The following is an 18,110-nucleotide window of genomic DNA, read 5'->3' as shown; positions in this document are numbered from 1 at the left end:
TTCTGACTTTGATCTCAGAATTCTGATTTTTTTCTAAGAATTCTGACTTTTTCCACAGAATTCTGATTTTACTTTCAGAATTCAGACTTTTTTCCCAGAATTCTGACTTTTTCTTTCAGAATTCTGATGTTTTTATCGGAATTCTGACTTAATTCTTGGAATTCAGACTTTATTCTCGGAATTCTGACTTTATCTCAGAATTCTGACTTTAATCTCAGAATTCTGACTTTATTCTTGGAATTCTGACTTTTTTTCTCAGAATTCTGACTTTAATCTCTGAATTCAGACTATTTCCACAGAATTCTGATTTGACTTTCAGAATTCAGACTTTATTCTCGGAATTCTGACTTTATCTCAGAATTCTGACTTTAATCTCAGAATTCTGACTTTTCTCTCAGAATTCTGACTTTATTCTCGGAATTCTGACTTTATTCTTGGAATTCAGACTTTATTCTCGGAATTCTGACTTTATCTCAGAATTCTGACTTTATTCTCGGAATTCTGACTTTTTTTCTCAGAATTCTGACTTTTTCCACAGAATTCTGATTTTACTTTCAGAATTCAGACTTTTTTCCCAGAATTCTGACTTTTTCTTTCAGAATTCTGATGTTTTTATCGGAATTCTGACTTTATTCTCGGAATTCTGACTTTATCTCAGAATTCTGACTTTAATCTCAGAATTCTGACTTTTCACTCAGAATTCTGACTTTATTCTTGGAATTCTGACTTTTTTTCTCAGAATTCTGACTTTAATCTCTGAATTCAGACTATTTCCACAGAATTCTGATTTGACTTTCAGAATTCAGACTTTATTCTCGGAATTCTGACTTTATCTCAGAATTCTGACTTTAATCTCAGAATTCTGACTTTTCTCTCAGAATTCTGACTTTATTCTCGGAATTCTGACTTTATTCTTGGAATTCAGACTTTATTCTCGGAATTCTGACTTTATCTCAGAATTCTGACTTTATTCTCGGAATTCTGACTTTTTTTCTCAGAATTCTGACTTTTTCCACAGAATTCTGATTTTACTTTCAGAATTCAGACTTTTTTCCCAGAATTCTGACTTTTTCTTTCAGAATTCTGATGTTTTTATCGGAATTCTGACTTTATTCTCGGAATTCTGACTTTATCTCAGAATTCTGACTTTAATCTCAGAATTCTGACTTTTCACTCAGAATTCTGACTTTATTCTTGGAATTCTGACTTTTTTTCTCAGAATTCTGACTTTAATCTCTGAATTCAGACTATTTCCACAGAATTCTGATTTGACTTTCAGAATTCAGACTTTATTCTCGGAATTCTGACTTTATCTCAGAATTCTGACTTTAATCTCAGAATTCTGACTTTTCTCTCAGAATTCTGACTTTATTCTCTGAATTCTGACTTTATTCTTGGAATTCAGACTTTATTCTCGGAATTCTGACTTTATCTCAGAATTCTGACTTTAATCTCAGAATTCTGACTTTATTCTCGGAATTCTGACTTTTTTTCTCAGAATTCTGACTTTAATCTCAGAATTCTGACTTTTCCCACAGAATTCTGACTTTAATCTCAGAATTCTGACTTTTCCCACAGAATTCTGACTTTAATCTCAGAATTCTGACTTTTCCCACAGAATTCTGACTTTAATCTCAGAATTCTGACTTTTTTTTCCCTCAGAATTCTGACTTTGTTCTCAAATAATATGGGAAAAAATAATGCTTATATTAAAAAATCTGTTAACTTTTTAAAAACTTTTTTAGTGGCCCTAATCCTATTTCGTACTTACGACGGAGTATTAGGGCCACACATGAAGAGAAAAAATATTTTTGCCATGACGAGATTAAACTCGACATGTCGACTTTAAAGTCGACATGTCGACATTAAACTCAACATTTCGAGAATAAAGTTGAAATGTCATGTTGAGTTTAATCTCGACGTGTCGACAATAAAGTTGAAATTAGTTCAAGAGAGCCAACCGCTGCACAGGTTACATGCACAGAATCCAGAATCAGACATGCCTTGTGTAGATGATTTGGTCAAATTGTACTTTCTGTGATGATTATACAGTTATACAGTTGCAGCACGTCAAAGACTACCTTCACTCTTAAAACGCAGACTGCAGCTGTGGAGCGCGGTTGCTCTTTTCTCCAAACTTTGGAATGTCGAGATTAAAGTCGCCACGGTATATCAACTTTATTCTCGAAATGGCGAGTTTAAAGTCGACAGGGCGAGTTTAAAGTCGACACGTCGAGATTAAACTCAACAAGACATTTCAACTTTATTCTCGAAATGGCGAGTTTAAAGTCGACATGTCGACTTTAAATACTCCGTCGTACTGGAGGCTTCTTTTGTGCATGGTAAATAGTTTTCCTGCTAAGAGATGGAACTCCACCCTGTATGGGTGTGTGTGCCTACAGTAATCCACTCTGAACCTGGAGGTATGCAGAGCTCCAGGTTCAGTCGGTGATGCTGTTGACAGACAGCTCTGCGCGCGCATCTATGTGCATCTGCGCTTGTTGGAGAGAGACCGAGTGAGCTGCAAGCAGCAACGCTTTAAACAGGGAAGCAGAGCCGCCGGAAGAAGCAGCAGCGGCAAGGTAGTAGCCTTAACTGGACCCAGGCGGTGTAAATCACCAGCGGCACGAGCTCCAGTGACCGTGGGGCGGAGAGGAGGAGGAGGAGGAGGTGGATGAGGAAGAGGTGATACCTGCACCCAGACTCCTTTTACCCCGCCGCCTCCGTAGCGTCTTTTTCCTCGCCCCTCATACCTCTCGGACCGCTTCCTCGTTAAGATGGCTGACCCCAACAGCGACGGTGAGGCTCCGGAGAGCGCGCGCGGCTTCGCCCGCCAGGGAGCCCTGCGCCAGAAGAACGTGCACGAGGTGAAGAACCACAAGTTCATCGCGCGCTTCTTCAAGCAGCCGACCTTCTGCAGCCACTGCACGGACTTCATCTGGTGAGTGTGAACAGGCGAGGCGAAAGGACACAGGTGATCCACTTGCTGCTGCTGCTGCTGCGGCGGCCTCTCTGCTCACATCAGCGCCGCAGTGTTCAAAACCTGTCACTATAAAACAAACCAATACAAGGCGATGCGCCATTCAATGCGACAGCACTGGCGGTCCCTTCAACAGGGGGGGAGATGCTGCTCGGCTTTTCTGTTTTACCGCATCCCCCCCTCCTCCACACCAACCTCTAAACTGGTGGAGGAATGCTGTTGGTTACAAGGGGGGCCGTTGCTTTTATTCATGTTTTTCTGCTTATTATTAATATATCTCTGTCTGTTTCTGCCCACAGGGGTTTCGGGAAGCAGGGATTCCAGTGCCAAGGTAAGAGGCTCATTCACAAACTGCATGACTGTGGGTGGATGGACGGATCTTTGATGTCCAGGGGCGCATCAAGAGGGGGGCAGATTGAGGGCTCTGATGGCAGGTGTCACATAGTATGTAAAACTAATGGACACCCAACAAACTATCCGGGAATATGCAATCATTTTTTTTTTTTAGCAAAGTGAATATGAACAGAGGTGTAGCCAGAAATTTTTTATAAGGGGGGCCAGGCAATAAGCAATTAGCACAGAGGGGTGGCCGAAAGTAGATAGGCACTAGAACCTCAGGATCAATCTACACTGTTCCAACAGGAAAATTATTGAGCAAAACATCCGTATTTTCTACATAAAGACAAACTACACTTTCCTACAGCCTTTACTAACAAATAGACACATATATCTAAACATCTGTAATTTCTAAATAAAAGGTATAGAGGATAAAACTCTTTCAGTTTTAGTTCGGGGGGTATAAATCTTTTCCATTGTCATTAATTACCTACCTGTACCAATAAACATTCTGCATAAAATTGGTATTTACAAGCACTAATATCTACATAAATTGATTATTTGATAAGTCCTGTACTTATCATCTTTGATATTAGTATATTGATATGCATAATTAACCACAAAAAAATTTAAATGTGTTGAATATTCCACTTGAGAGTATTACTGTTTCCACCATCTGTATTAGAGGGGGGGAAATGGTGGGGGTGGCCAATGATTGGCTAAGGGTGGCCATGGCCACCCCTGGCCCCCCATCTAGATCCACTCCTGAATATGAAGAGGATTTGTTAAAAAAACAAACTGGTATGCAATAGTTTTGCCTTATTGATACAGAACCCATTGTATTAAAGTAGGAAATTAAAGTAGGTAGGGATAGAAAAAGGCAGTTTGTGGGTGCAATATAGCAGGGTGGTTAACACCCTAATGAAAGTAGTGCAATAACCAGATGTACTTCTGACCTTTATTCTGCCTCTGTACTGTAAGGTGATAAGTTTGTGAAAGCAATTGTTTAAGTTGTCAACTGGAAGTGTTTCCACGGATTGTGTACCTTTTGCTGTGGTGACACACCTTAACTAAAAGCCTGGAAGTGTGTGGGGACTGGATAGCACACTATACAGGACACACAAAGGCAGAAGAAATCAAATCAATTTAGCAACTAATTAACCCATGGTTTCTCTTAGTTGATGCTGATTTAAATAAGAAGGTTAGAGAAAAAAAAAAACATTAAATCATCAATTAAATCTAAAAGAGCAGTAGCAGAATGTTTCAAAGATTGTTCACTGTTCTCACCTGGTTGCTCTTTTTTTTAACTAACTGATAGAAACTGAAACTGACTGCAATGGATGATAGATTTGATCTGGGCTGAATGTGTTTGAGTTTACATCCGTCATGTTTGAACAATGGATGGACTTTGTTTTGGAATTGTTTGCTGAGATGGCTTTGTTGTGAGATTTTGCTATGTCTACAAAACAGATGGCTTAAGATAAAACAATGAAAAACAGTTGTAGACACTTCTGTTGAAAAATATGTCCCTCAGTTTATTATGAAACATGAAAAAAAAAAACCAAAAGGAAAATGTTTAATTTCATTTTTTTTATTTCTATCAATAAGAATACTTTCACAAATGATCGTTGATTAATAATCAGTATTTTAAAGGGGCTGATAAGAAATAGTTCTGAAGTGAATTCAGACATTTCATCAGTCTTTGATAGAATTTCCATTTGATCTGCTTGGCTTGAAACAGCTTCTGAGAATGGGCCACTCCTCCTGAGAAACACCGGCTTGCACAGGCGCATTTGGCTTATCAGATACTTTTTATTTTTTTGTCTATAAACCGTTTAAAAATATAATATTAAAGCAGGCTTAGTTGTCAATCTAAAAGGTACATTTGTACCCAAGCTTTAACTTGTCAACCAAATGACTTGTTGCTTTCTCATGATGTTATGTTATTCAGGTGGACCAGTCCCACCTAAAGCACCACACCCTCAGAAAAGGATCCCTGTACTTAACACTTAGGGTTATATTTAAAGCCTTCAGTTCCTCCCTCTTTGTCCTCAAGAACAGGCATCCCCAACCTCGGTCCTCGAGGCCCGCTGTCCTGCAGGTTTTAGAGGTTTCCCTGCTTTAGCACAGCTGATTATAATGATTGCAGTAGACCAAAAGCCTGTTAATCAGCTTTCAATTAAAGGAATAGTACACCCAAAACATATATAGGATTTCCTGAAAGCGCGCACACGCGCGCTCACGACGCTACGGAAGCCGGCAGACCAAACCAGATGAAAGTGCGCATTCAGCGTCTGCTCTGTGCTGTTTACCTGTGCAAAGAAAGAAACAACGAAAGAAAAATGTCTGAGGACTTCAGGGTTGAGGAAGAGCATGAGTTCTTTGCCGAGCTGAATGCGCACTTTCATCTGGTTTGGTCTGCCGCGGTTTCCGTAGCGTCGTGAGCGCGCATGTGCGTGCTTTCAGGAAATCCTATACACTACTGTTTATGCTCTAAAAACATTCTAAATGACTTCGTCTCGAGTAAATTCTGGATGCTACCCACTCAGGACAATTGGAATACATTGGACGAGCAGTATGGAGGAATATTGACACGTTTTTTGTGGACTTTTATGGACCTTTCTGTCTCGGTCACCATAGACCTCCATTATTTGAATGTCAGCAGACAGCAAGAAGCCTCCCAGATTTCCAGATGCATTTGAGATATCAAAAAAGTACTCCAGAGTGTTGTTCAGCATGGGGGTGAGTAGAAAATGAAGGCTAATCATGTTTTGGGTGTACTATTCCTTTAAAATCAGCCGTGCTGGAGCAAGGAAACCTCTAAAACCTGCAGGACAGCGGGCCTCGAGGACCAAGGTTGGGGATGCCTGCTCTAGAATAAACAACAGTCATCATGGCCAAGCAATTATAGCTTTATTTCTTTAAACTACAGGAACATGTCTCCAAAAAATGTAATATTAGTAAAATGTAATCTGGGATTTATGTTGCTTCTCAGTTATTGGCTTCTTCTTTGCTGAATGGCATTCCAGCTCTAGTTAATATAGGACTTATTTCCCTGTGAGCAACGATCTGCTCCCTGCAGCTTATCACACACACATGCAGTGTATGTACATATTTTTTTCACTATAGATCCTTGAACACTTGTTAAGAGCCTTTAAGGTTAATTGCTCGATTGAATTATTTCAAATAATCTTGAAGAAAATTAAGTTGGTTTTAGTCAGAACAAAGTTTCCGCAATAACTCCCAGCTGTATTGCTAACTGGATTGGAAAAACAAAATGGATAAGGTATGATATGATGTTCTGAGTCTTTGTGCATCTTGAAACTTCACCTTGGAGGAGCAAATAAAAAGCGGCTTTTCAACCTAATTAATGGCTGCAGACCGCAACTTTATATGGGTGTCTGTGGCCCGCTCCTGTTTGGTTGCTCTGTGTGCGTAATGCAGGTCAGCACTGTCAGAGCGACCTGTTAGCCCTCTCGTTGATGGTATGATGGTGTTGGCAGGTAGGTGTCAAACCCGAGGCAGCCGCTCACCAACGCTGCTAAATGACAGTGAGAACGCTTCGAAGAGGCTAAAGGGAGACGGAGAGAGATGTAAGAGTAGAAGAGTGGAGCGGGCAGTGAAAGCTGAGATGTCTGGAGAGATCATGAGAGGGAGAGGCAGCAGGAAGTTAGATTTCTCCACAGATGCATCTTGACTGGAGCTGTGAAATGGTGGGCCTGCATGTGGGTGAGGGAGGGAGGGAGTGGGTGGGTGGGCGGCAGCTCGTCACACAGTCACTGGTGAGTGGGTGGGTGGGTGTCTAGACACGGATCGCTGCACAAAATGGTTTCACAAAGCAGGCCCTTGCAAAATATAGTAACATCCCTTTAACCACATGTGTGCTACAGTACTGCAGCAAATGTCGTTCTGTTCCCAGTATCACTTCCTCTTCCTCACTAGTCCATCTCAGACACCCACCTGAACTTATTTGGCCCTGGTCATGTGACGCTCCCCTGCCGCTGCACGAGGTCCAGGAAGAAGGCAACCACAGTTTCTATATTAGCCTCCCTGGATTTGAAAGAGTTGTGCAAACCTGGTCATTTTCAAAAGAGGAAAAGGGTGACGTCCCATCATCTCCTGAAGACAACACAATGCTTCACGTGTGTAACTTGAATGCACACATAGAGACCTGTGTTAGGTGAGGTACTCTGAGTTAATAGATCTAGTATTCGTACTGTGAAGGCCAGTTGAGGTCTTGGACAGATCGCTCTGCCTTTTGACAGATCTGGTTTCCTGGTTTCTTTTCATCAGATCCCTGAAAACAAAAAGACACCTAAATATTTGTAAACATTTTTGCATAGCAAACATGAGGCTTTTTTTTCCTACTATATTGTGTGTGTAACTCAGACTCTTGGCTAAAGTTCAGACTAAAGATATAACGCTATCAGTAAAGTTTGCAGTCCTGGAAATTCATGCATATGCAGCGACAGAAACATCACTCAAGTCTGCACCTTGTTTACGTCTTATTCTCATGGTAATATCTTTATCTGAACTATTTTGCAACAGAACTTTTTTTCCTTCCACTAAATTTACTTTTAATTATGTTTTTGAAATGCGTGACGCAAAGTCACCTTGATTTGCAATGACCTGTTGACATTTTTATGTGGGTTCATGTCTGTACAGGTGCATACCCATTAACTGGGCTGCACCTGTACAGCAGAAGACTAAAATATATTGAGTTCTTTTGCATTTGGGAAGAAAAGCGACATGATTGTGGTGTGGGGGAAAAAAAGAAAAAAAAATAGTAGTTTCAGATCAGTAGTATCAGAGGAAGCTGCCGTCTTATCTGTTGTGATAACTGCTTCTGCACTCAAAGCTACATTGAATTTAGGCGTGCACACGCATATTGACAAGTACGCACATGCAGATTCAATTGGTTTAAACTCTATTTATTACTCCTGCTGTCAAGGATGCAGAAACTTCTTTCAGGGTAATAAAATGTTTCTGTGAGTGAGGTATGATTGGCTCAAAGCTTCTACTAGAGAGTGAGAATGACTTTGAAGGTGGCAGGAAATTATGTCGTATGCTTCAACAGTCAGGTATTTGCTCACTTATGAACCCTCAGATGAGGTGGTCACATGGTCACACATCAACACAGATTAATCTATTTAATCTCAGTTATCCGCATCTGTGGCTCAGCATTTTAAGAGAATAATGTCAGCCCTTTTATGCAACGTTTGCTTTTGATTAACAACAAAAAAGCACTTTTTTTTTGTTTTTATGAATGCAGCTCTTATTAGTTTTGTTGCAAATGTTACTTTTAGCTGTGTAAAATCTGACCTTGTTAGCAGCTTGCCAGGAGCACAAATGATGGTTGCACACTTAAACCATTAATTTACTTATTTTTTATTTGAGAATACACATAGAGGTGCGCCTTCCTTATCTAGTCAGTGAATTTCATTAAGTTAATAAATAAAAAATTAAACTAATCCAGTTAATAATTAAAAACACAGCGTGATACAATTTGTGTGTTTACATCTGCTAATCTAAAAGATTATGACTTGCAGATCATAAAAAAAGCAGGAAAAGTTTAGTACCTCAGACAATTATACTATTGCATCAGAATAAAAGAAGAGACTTCATAACTGATGGCCCACTCAAAAACAGTCAAATTTGCAGCATACATGCTTGGAAAATTGTCAGGCCTCTATTTGCATGAACTACTACATCAGTGCAATGTTGCATGGAGGAGATCAGCCTGTTGTTCTGCTGAGGTACTCAAGAAGCACAGGTTGTTTAAATAGCATGTGGCTGATATTGTTAGGTTTGGTTTCTCTACCTCTTGACAATACTCTTTAAATTCTCTGGGGTGGTCAGGTATGGCCTGTTTCATGGCCAATCCAGCACACCTTGAACATTTAAACAGCCTATGTTTAATTTGGCAAGGTTGTCAGGTACAAAGTCCTGCTCAACAATGAGATCAGTATCTCCATATTGTTTCGCAGAAGAATAAAGGTATGAATTTCTCTAACCTCTGGTAGAAAGCCATCCTGACTTTGGACTTGATGAAGTGGTGCCCCTCACCGCTGCATTACGTAGCTCCCTATATTTACTGTTGACTGAGGACACTTCACATTGAACCTCAAGCAATTTGAGCACTTTTCCTCTCAATTTAACAAACTATATATATTTTTTTCACTTGTTTAACCTCTTCTAAAAGTTTTCAGCTAATAAAATCATTTTTTTATTGGTTGAATATGATATTCTAGCAATATATAAAACCTATTTCCTTAACTGTTGACCAAAAGCATCCTTATCTAGAGAAAAAAAACACTTGAAATCTATTAAACTTTATGTGCAAAATATACAAATTCACTAAGATGCACCTAACCGCCCATCTTTATATTCAATGAGCACATTTTTTAATATTTTAAAATCAATTTAGTGAAGTTACAATGGAGAGTAAATTGAAGCACAATTTTCTTTTAAGAAGATTTGAACTTCCTTTGAATAACACGGTACCGATAATTATTATTTATAGCCTCGATGTGGAAATTCTGTGTCTCAGTTTCACTTTTGATATTCATGGCCACTTCCTTCAAGTTGCTCGCACTGTTATGTCTTTCACTTACGATTTAGATGGTCCTTCTAATGCAGGTTGTTTCAGATGGAGCACGTCTGCATCTCTTAATTGCTGCTGAGAGATGAATGGTGTCCATGGGCTGACCATCCGGGGTTTATCTGTTGCTTTTGCTTATATTTAAAACTCCGGCTCTGATCATATTTGTTTCATTTGCTTGATATGTGTTTATATTTAAAATCATTAAAGATTAGTTAGCCTTGGAGGCCTGTGATGTTAACAATATAGTTAAGATTTTTCTTCTTAGGATGACACCTAATGTATTAAAAATACTAACATTTACTTTGATTTGATCAAGGAGCCTAATTTTGCAATATGTTTTGTGACTTATATACTGGAATAAGAATAAAAATTATTTAAAATAGATTAAGTTGTCTGGTATTGGTAAAATTATTTATCATTTATGAGCTTATTTTCTGGGTATTTATCCTATTTTATAGTACAAAATCAACAAAATAAAGTAATATTGAAGGGGAGGAGAATTGAAGAAGATGGAAAACCACCAGAGATCCCTGACATATGAAAAACTAACTATAAAGGTTAATGCATTTTTAAAAGAAAAGACAGACATATATATATATATATATATATATATATATATATATATATATATATATATATATATATATATATATATATATATATATATATATATATATTTGTTGAAAAGCTCCACTCTTAGGTTTTCAACAGGAGGATTATTCTTGTTGCTGTCCAGCTGTGCAGAATAAAAAAAGCCATTAGCTTCTGCTACAAAAAGTACCTCACGTAAATAGGATGCTTCAATGGTTCATTAAATATAAGTCTTCGATGAGATGTTAGAATTGATCCTCGGGGAGAGATCATTCTGGATCTACACTTGCAAAAAATGGAAGAGAGTTTCTATTACTGGTTAAATACAATCTGCTTTATTATTTAAAAAACTGGCAAATGTATTATTAATTAGCTTATTAATTATCCATCCATTTGGCCTTTTTGCTATTTATATCCACAATTTCCTTGTGATTTAATACATTTTTAATTTTTTTTTATCTTTATATTTCTTAAATTGCTTTACTTGATTCTGCACAGTTTTGAACTGTGATGGAGGGTAACTGTCTAGTTTGAACTTCAGTGTCGCCACTATCCCGCTCCCATGGAGAAACTTTCCTCCTATTCCTCGTTCAGGTGATAACGTGAAAATCCCTAAATGAAAGTAATGGGAAGATGACTGTCTGAGAGGACTACAACCAGAACGATTCAAGATTGTTGTCTCGTCAAGCTGTCCACATCGGGTAGGGTAGTAAGACATTTACACAAACTTGACCCCTTCCTCCATTTTGACCATTTTAGGCTGTTTTGCTGTAAACACAGTGACAGGCAGCTGAGGTATTGCAAATTTTCCGTTGTTGGTTGTCATGCTTCTCTGCAAAAAAGACATACCATGCATTAGCTCTGAGAAAACACTTATTGGGAAATGCTTTTAGTGGCTGATTGGAAACCGGAAGGCAGAGAAATCCGTTACGCTAAATTTAGAAGCCTACAAAAAAATGGACTGAACTCCTTCATGTCTGTAAATAATGAGTAACTATTTGAATAAAATGACATATTCTGCCACACAATTTAAGATGTAAAAAAAAGCATTTTTCTTAGAGAGATCCAAATAAAATCTGGGACCCTTTAATTATTCCTGCCCAAACTGGGAAATCATTGGACTGCTAAGTTAGAGTCGAGATAACTCAGACTTTCTCCCTTCCATATCCATTATCATGATTTCCACCCTTGTGTCTACGCTTTAGCATCTTGGTCATGAAAATCTGTTTCCGGTGTGGACATCAAAGGCAGTGCACATCCACCCAATCGACCCTAAACATTATTAAACAGACAAAAACATGTTAGATTGACAAATATTCCGTTGAAGATGTTGTTTTTGTTGGATATTTATTTATTGAGATGGGAATGCCTAATTCATTGCATCTTAGAAAAAAAAATTAACACAAGATAAGCTACAAATTAGAAACAAGATAAAAGTAGAAATTGAAAACAAAACAATGTATTAAAATCTATTTAGTTTAAAAAAAATTGGAGCCAACGAGGAATAAGTTAGTCCTCCATCTCATCAACACTTTTTGGAAGTTGCAAACATAAATGACTAGTATTTTATCATCTATAAACTGTTATTTTTCCAAACCTTTTCCCCTCTATAGGTGGTAAAGAATAGTCTTATGTTCAGTTGTTTTGTCACAGTTTTATGTTTATCTTTACACCCAAGAAGTTCCAGATGTTGCAAAAGCACTCTGACCAAGTAACCAATATGATCTCACCGCTATGCAAGTCTTATTCTTATAGATGGAACAATATCTTCTGAAACACTAACAGCTGATCTTTGACTTTAATAACAGTGCTGTTGAGCATTTATCTGTATTTGCCTTGAGGCGGTCTACACACCCATTCTGTGGAAAATCAGGAAGCTTTTTTTTGTGAATGTCCCAGGCTCACTGTAGGGCAAGAAATTCTGTAAAGATGTCAGTACAGGATTCACAAATTTCAAAGATTTTAAATCTACTTTTCCTAAATATCGTTCCACTGATAATTTTGTTACACATGGTTACACATGCTGACCGTTATCGGCTCTAGGAGCCGTTTCAATACTCGAAGACATTATCATTTGAATGCTCTGTAGCACGAATTGACAGAACTAACATCACATTCTTCTTTACTGCATTTTGCTTTTCATCATGTAGCTTCCATCACCTTTCATTGAACAGTGATGTGACAAACATGCAGAAGGAACTGTAGTATTTACACCTTTAAAAAGTTAAGAAGAAAAAAACCGGTGTAGGTGCAGTTCAAGGAGAGTGGGAGGTTCACAGTGAGAGACAGATCTGACCGGTTGCATCAGAGGAATTCCAGCCCTCTGATGTAGACCTGTCTTTACAAGATCTCAGGCTTAGTAGCAACAAAATAAATAGTGTTTTGGAAGTGCGACATAGGTATTTGCTATGAATTTAGTTGGAGCTATGGTGTGTTTGGATACCTTCTCAGCAGGTATCTAGAGGTGTCACTGAATAAGTACTGCTTTCCCCTTTAGGCTTAGCTTTTCTATCAAGGCTAATGAGTGAAATAGAGGAAGTTGCTGCTGTTGCTTCCTGCTTAAAACCAGATATCCAGATTACTGATCACTTTTTAGAAGTTGTGCTTTGATATTAATATATATTATTTTCAGTAAAAAAAAAAAACAGGAATTTTTTCCCCCTCTCTTTTTAAGCCAAGATGGGTTTGATTAAACCAGAAGATTTGCTCTTATTAATATAAAGAAATCCTATTTTTTAGACTGAGGAGTTGGAAAACTTAGACAGATTAGATTGACTTCCTGCTAAAGTTGGAATTTTGATGTGGAAAGCAAAGGTTTCCAATTGAAAATCCTGATTAGATTCTGACAGGACATTTTCCTTTGGTGTTTGCTTTCTATAAACACAGATGACTACATTGACAGCATGTTTTCCTAATAATAGTTACTCCAGCTCCTCTGGTTTTCTAGCTTGGAGCTAGAACACCAACATGTCTGAAACTGAATGTCTCCTAATGCAAAATAGAGTTTTCAAGTTCCAGATTTGGAGCTTTCAGATTTTTTTATTAAAGTGTGAGAGTGTGGGGTCCCACAGAGGATCCCTCGGTGTGACAAGAAAAGGTTTGTGCTCAAAATGAGTGTATACCTGCCTCAATTATTTAAGAGTGCAATAAATGATGGGAAAAGCAATGAAAAATTGGTTCTTACTTAGTGGAAGAATGGCCACACAGACTGTAGGTAATGATTTGATTCTTATTTTTGTTCTTCAAAAAATAAACCTAAGATTGGACTCAAATTTATTTATCCATTTGGATTACTTCTTCAGTGAAATTCTGGTTCCGGTAGCTTATATATACAAAGAGTTAAAGCAAGATGCCATTAAAGATAAAAATATGACAGACATTTTAAAAAGAGTGTATATAGTAGCAAAAATGCATAATAGAAAAAAAAAAAGAAAAACATTGTAATGTCGTGGAATATGTTTTCCTTAGATACAGAAATATCTGCACAGTAGAGAGCTAAAGGAATACCTCATAGTAGTTGACTTGGGTTATTGCCCTTGCACTGCAGAAATGAACTGACCATATAAATCAGTGAAAATTAAACTTGGATTATCGACGTACACTAAACACGCTGTAGGTGGTGGGAGACAGAGAGACTATTGAAAAACAACATCACTGTTGGAAAATGTCATCCAGTCCATGCATGAAGCTGTTACAGAGCTAGAGAGCTCCTTTAATGAAACACTGCTGCACCTTAGGTGCATTTCGGAGCAATATCGCAAATCCCTCCTCTCAGCAACTATTAATCTTTATAGCTATAACTATATTCAACAAATTTGATGCGTTTTGTTACACTTGCATTTTTTCCTACTCTGTTGCACATTTTACCTTGTGGGTATGCATTATGTTTATGTATCATTCATTTTTTTAACAGCTGCATAAAACTTATTCACTTTCTTTTTCTGTAAGTTAATCTTTACTTACTGCCAAAACACCTGGACCTATTCTATTATATTATACACAAGAAAAGCATTCAAATTAATATTGTTTTTTAAATCAACTGTCAACAATTATGTATATTAGGAGCACAGGCAACTCCTTTGTACTGTGTAAGAGAGCAGTTGCTGTTTTAAAGTAAAGATAATCTTGCCAGCTATTCTTTTTAAGTTGAATAGCAGAGAAAGCATAGATATCATGTTTAATTATGTGAGGAGTATGTTATTTTATTGACCTTATCTCTGACATATGTAATTCTGAGATGTTTAAAGCCTTTGTTGATATGACGACCATCAGCTTAATAAGATAAACCCAAGCAACGTTGTTTTACTCCTTTCCTCCTTTCTGTTACCTTTTGAAAGCGTTGTGTTTTTGTTCCTCCTCTCACTGTCTGAATAAACCTGATCACATCTCAGTTTACTTTGAATAGTGCCTTAAATGCTTGTGCTTCCTGCAACCTGACTTTTAAGACATCTCACCAATGCTGCTGAAGAATAGTCAGGTTTAAGTTTCTTCAAGACCAAAGAGTGGTTCTGTTAATGCCACCTTGTAGTTTTCTGAACGTGGTGTTCACTGACTGGAATATATCTGATCTTTTACCTTTTAACTCAATAGATACTATTAGATCACAGCATAAGTGAGTTCACTGCACAGCTACGGGGCCCAGCCCCTCCGGTTCTCTGTGTTAGAGTCAAGCTGGGGTCCTCCTTTAAAGCTGAAGTCTGTAAGTTTTTAAAAATCACTTTTTTGTCATATTGGCTAAAACTGTCCCTATGCCCAGACAGCAGTACATGTGATATGTAACCTGTGAAAAAAACTGCTTCAATTGGTACCGCCTACTGCCTGTATTTCAATCTGGAAAGAATAATTCGGGACGAGTCAAAAGAACCAATCACAGCCAGAGGAGCGTCTGATGGAGTGTCAATCACAGCTCACACACGCTGAAACCCGCCCAGTGAAGCAGAGAGGGTGGGGGAGTGGCATGAAACCTGTTTTTCTTCAAATTTTCAGTTGAAGTCTGCTCTCTCCTCAATGTTACAGACTGCAGCTTTAAGCCTGGCTTGAAAGCAGGTACTAATGAGGAACTCCACATAGCTCAGGTTATACAGACACAAGCTCCATTACAAGGCAAACATCAAATGAGTTTGTCTTTCCATAGAATCGCTCTTGCTGTTGTTGTAGGTTCAGGTTGGTCGGCTGTGTTTCTATGTGATCTGAACAAAGATGCTTTCGGTGAAAGAGCATAATGAATCAAGCCATGTGATCCAAAGCGGTCTGCTCTTAATCAGCTGTTTAGAGAAAACCTCACGCAGGCCTTTTTAAATATTGATGTTTTGCTTCTTAACATCCAACTGGAGCCTCACTCAGTGATGGACAATACATTTAACAGACTCATTCGCTGTGACGTCAGCTGCGCCTATATGAACAACACATAAAATATTCCAGACTACTGATGCAGAAGCATATTTACCAGAACAGTGCAACAAAAGATAAAACCTATTTTTTTTCACACTAACTAGCTATGACCAATATGATCTTATGATTAACAGCAATAGCTGATTCCCATTAATTAAGCAGCTAAAATACAATAAAATTGGAGAAAACACATGATGTTCTCTATATTAACTGTGTTTATACTTCTTTTTAAGATGTACAGATAAACCAAGGATGGTAAATTCCTTATTTTTGTGTCTTCTGCCCATACAAAGACATCTAGAAAAAAAAATTATTACATTTTAAAATCTTTCTGGTGTTTTAACAGACATGGGCTTTAAATTTTAATCTTGCTGCGTTATGTTGAAGTAGAATTCCATCTTGGATGTTTAAATATTGATCTTAAACTGATCAGCTATCAGTGTCTGTGGTAAATGTCCAACACTCGCTGTAACCAGAATGACACTTCACTCAGTTTGGCATTCTTGGCCATTTGTTTCTTAGGTAAAACCTAAGAAACAAATAAACCTCAGGTGATTCCATCCTTTGTGTCAATCTAGTCTGATGCTTAATAAGCTATTTTTACTTCAGTTTTTCTTTCATTCCAGCCTTCAAAAACATTTGAAAGATACAAAAATATTTAAAAAAAAAGCTGCATAGCTGATATAAACATTTGTGATATCTGCATATCTGGGGTTTTAAGGTCTTTGTTTGTTTGTGACTTTGAAATCCAAATACATATGTCTAAGTTTGTGTTCTGCAAATATATATTATAAAATATCCAGTGTAGGTAAGTAAATGACTCTGTTATATTCAAAGTAATTGAATTTAAACAAAATAGCTGAGCTTTAACTAAGAGCATGAGCAAAGAAATGTATTAAAATTTTCAATTCATTTTATTTATATTGGGTCAATTCACAACATGTCATCTTAAGGCACTTTGCAGAGACGATTCAATCTGCTAAATAGTCAGATTGGTTAAACAGTTTTCCATCTGAGGAAAATCAGCTGCATCTCCTCATTGACTTGCAGTGTATGCTCCTCCTGGAATAGCATGTGGCACCTGTAGATATTCGGTTTAAATTTTATTGTCAATTCTCCACCAATCCCTTACACTTAGCATGCATCCGGTAACAGTGGAGAGGAAAAAAACTCCCTTTTAAAACAGAAACCTTCAGCAGAACCAGGCTCAGTGTGAGCGGCCTTCTGCTGAGGCCAACGACACAGAAGCAAACTATAAAACAAATATAGAAGCACTGATCTAGAAATGTTTTATATTTATAGATCAGGTTCCACAGGTGACGCTGTTAAGGAAAGAAACGGTTAAGGAGATGTTTTAATGTCAAACGGAGGAAAGAGAGCACATAGTCACAGAAAAACAGGCTTAACACTTAAAAACTGGCCCAACTCTATCATCTATAACCAAATATGTTGGTTAACAGCTCAGCTAATATTTCTGTCCAGCATGGTATACTGCAGAATAGGAGAATAGAGATAGAATCATTAAAAAGTGGTTCCCTCTGTCCTCCAGAAGCCTGATCTTGTAGCAGCATAACTATAGAGATAGCATAGGATAATATCAGTCAGTCTAACTATAAGCTTTATCAAAAAGGGAAATTACACTCCTACTCTTAAAATTAAACAAGTTTGATGCCCTTTTTTCTAATCCATCTTCCTGACTGCCTATACAAAATTGACAAAAATAAAGGCCAGTAGGTCCTAAAAAAATCTTTAAAAACAAATAAAAAAAAGACAGGGTGTCGGCCTTGCAGTCTAAAACTGGTAGTTGGTTCCACAGGAGAGGAGCCTGATAACTAAAAGATCTGCCTCCCATTCTAGTTTTAGAAATTCTAGGAACCACTAGTAAACCTGCAGATTGAGAGCAAGGTGCTCTGTTAGGGACATAAGGTACAATCAGATCTCTGATATAAGATGGAGCTTGGCCATTTAATGCTTTATATGTGAGGAAGAGGATTTTAAATTCTATTCTAGATTTAACAGGAAGCAAGTGAAGAGAAGCTAGGATAGAAGAGATATGATCTCTCTTTAATTTTCATCATGACTCTGGCTGCAGCATTTTGGATCAGCTGAAGGCTTTTAACTACATCTGTGGACTTCCTGATAGTAAAGAATTACAATAGTCCAGCCTTGAAGTAACAAATGCATGGACTAGTTTCTCAGCATCACCCC

General features: G+C 37.8%; 1 protein-coding gene across 2 annotated transcripts in view; it reads left to right on the top strand.

Moving 5' to 3' along the window:
- Nucleotides 1-2,429: 2,429 nt before the first annotated feature.
- LOC119783658 (protein kinase C beta type-like) overlaps nucleotides 2,430-18,110 on the top strand; it is a 68,297-nt gene continuing 52,616 nt past the window's right edge. The window contains exons 1-2 of one of the 2 annotated variants that reach the window (XM_038285282.1): nucleotides 2,430-2,941; nucleotides 3,280-3,311. In XM_038285282.1, the coding sequence (XP_038141210.1) occupies nucleotides 2,778-2,941; nucleotides 3,280-3,311 (196 nt within the window). In that variant the 5' untranslated portion in view covers nucleotides 2,430-2,777. The remainder of the gene's footprint in view (nucleotides 2,942-3,279; nucleotides 3,312-18,110) is intronic. The other variant, XM_038285281.1, reaches the window with a different exon arrangement.

Source organism: Cyprinodon tularosa, unplaced genomic scaffold (assembly GCF_016077235.1).
Source record: "Cyprinodon tularosa strain WSP-4 unplaced genomic scaffold, ASM1607723v1 ctg21, whole genome shotgun sequence".
Classification (NCBI taxonomy): Eukaryota; Metazoa; Chordata; class Actinopteri; order Cyprinodontiformes; family Cyprinodontidae; genus Cyprinodon; species Cyprinodon tularosa.
This window is presented reverse-complemented; position numbering and strand designations above follow the sequence as displayed.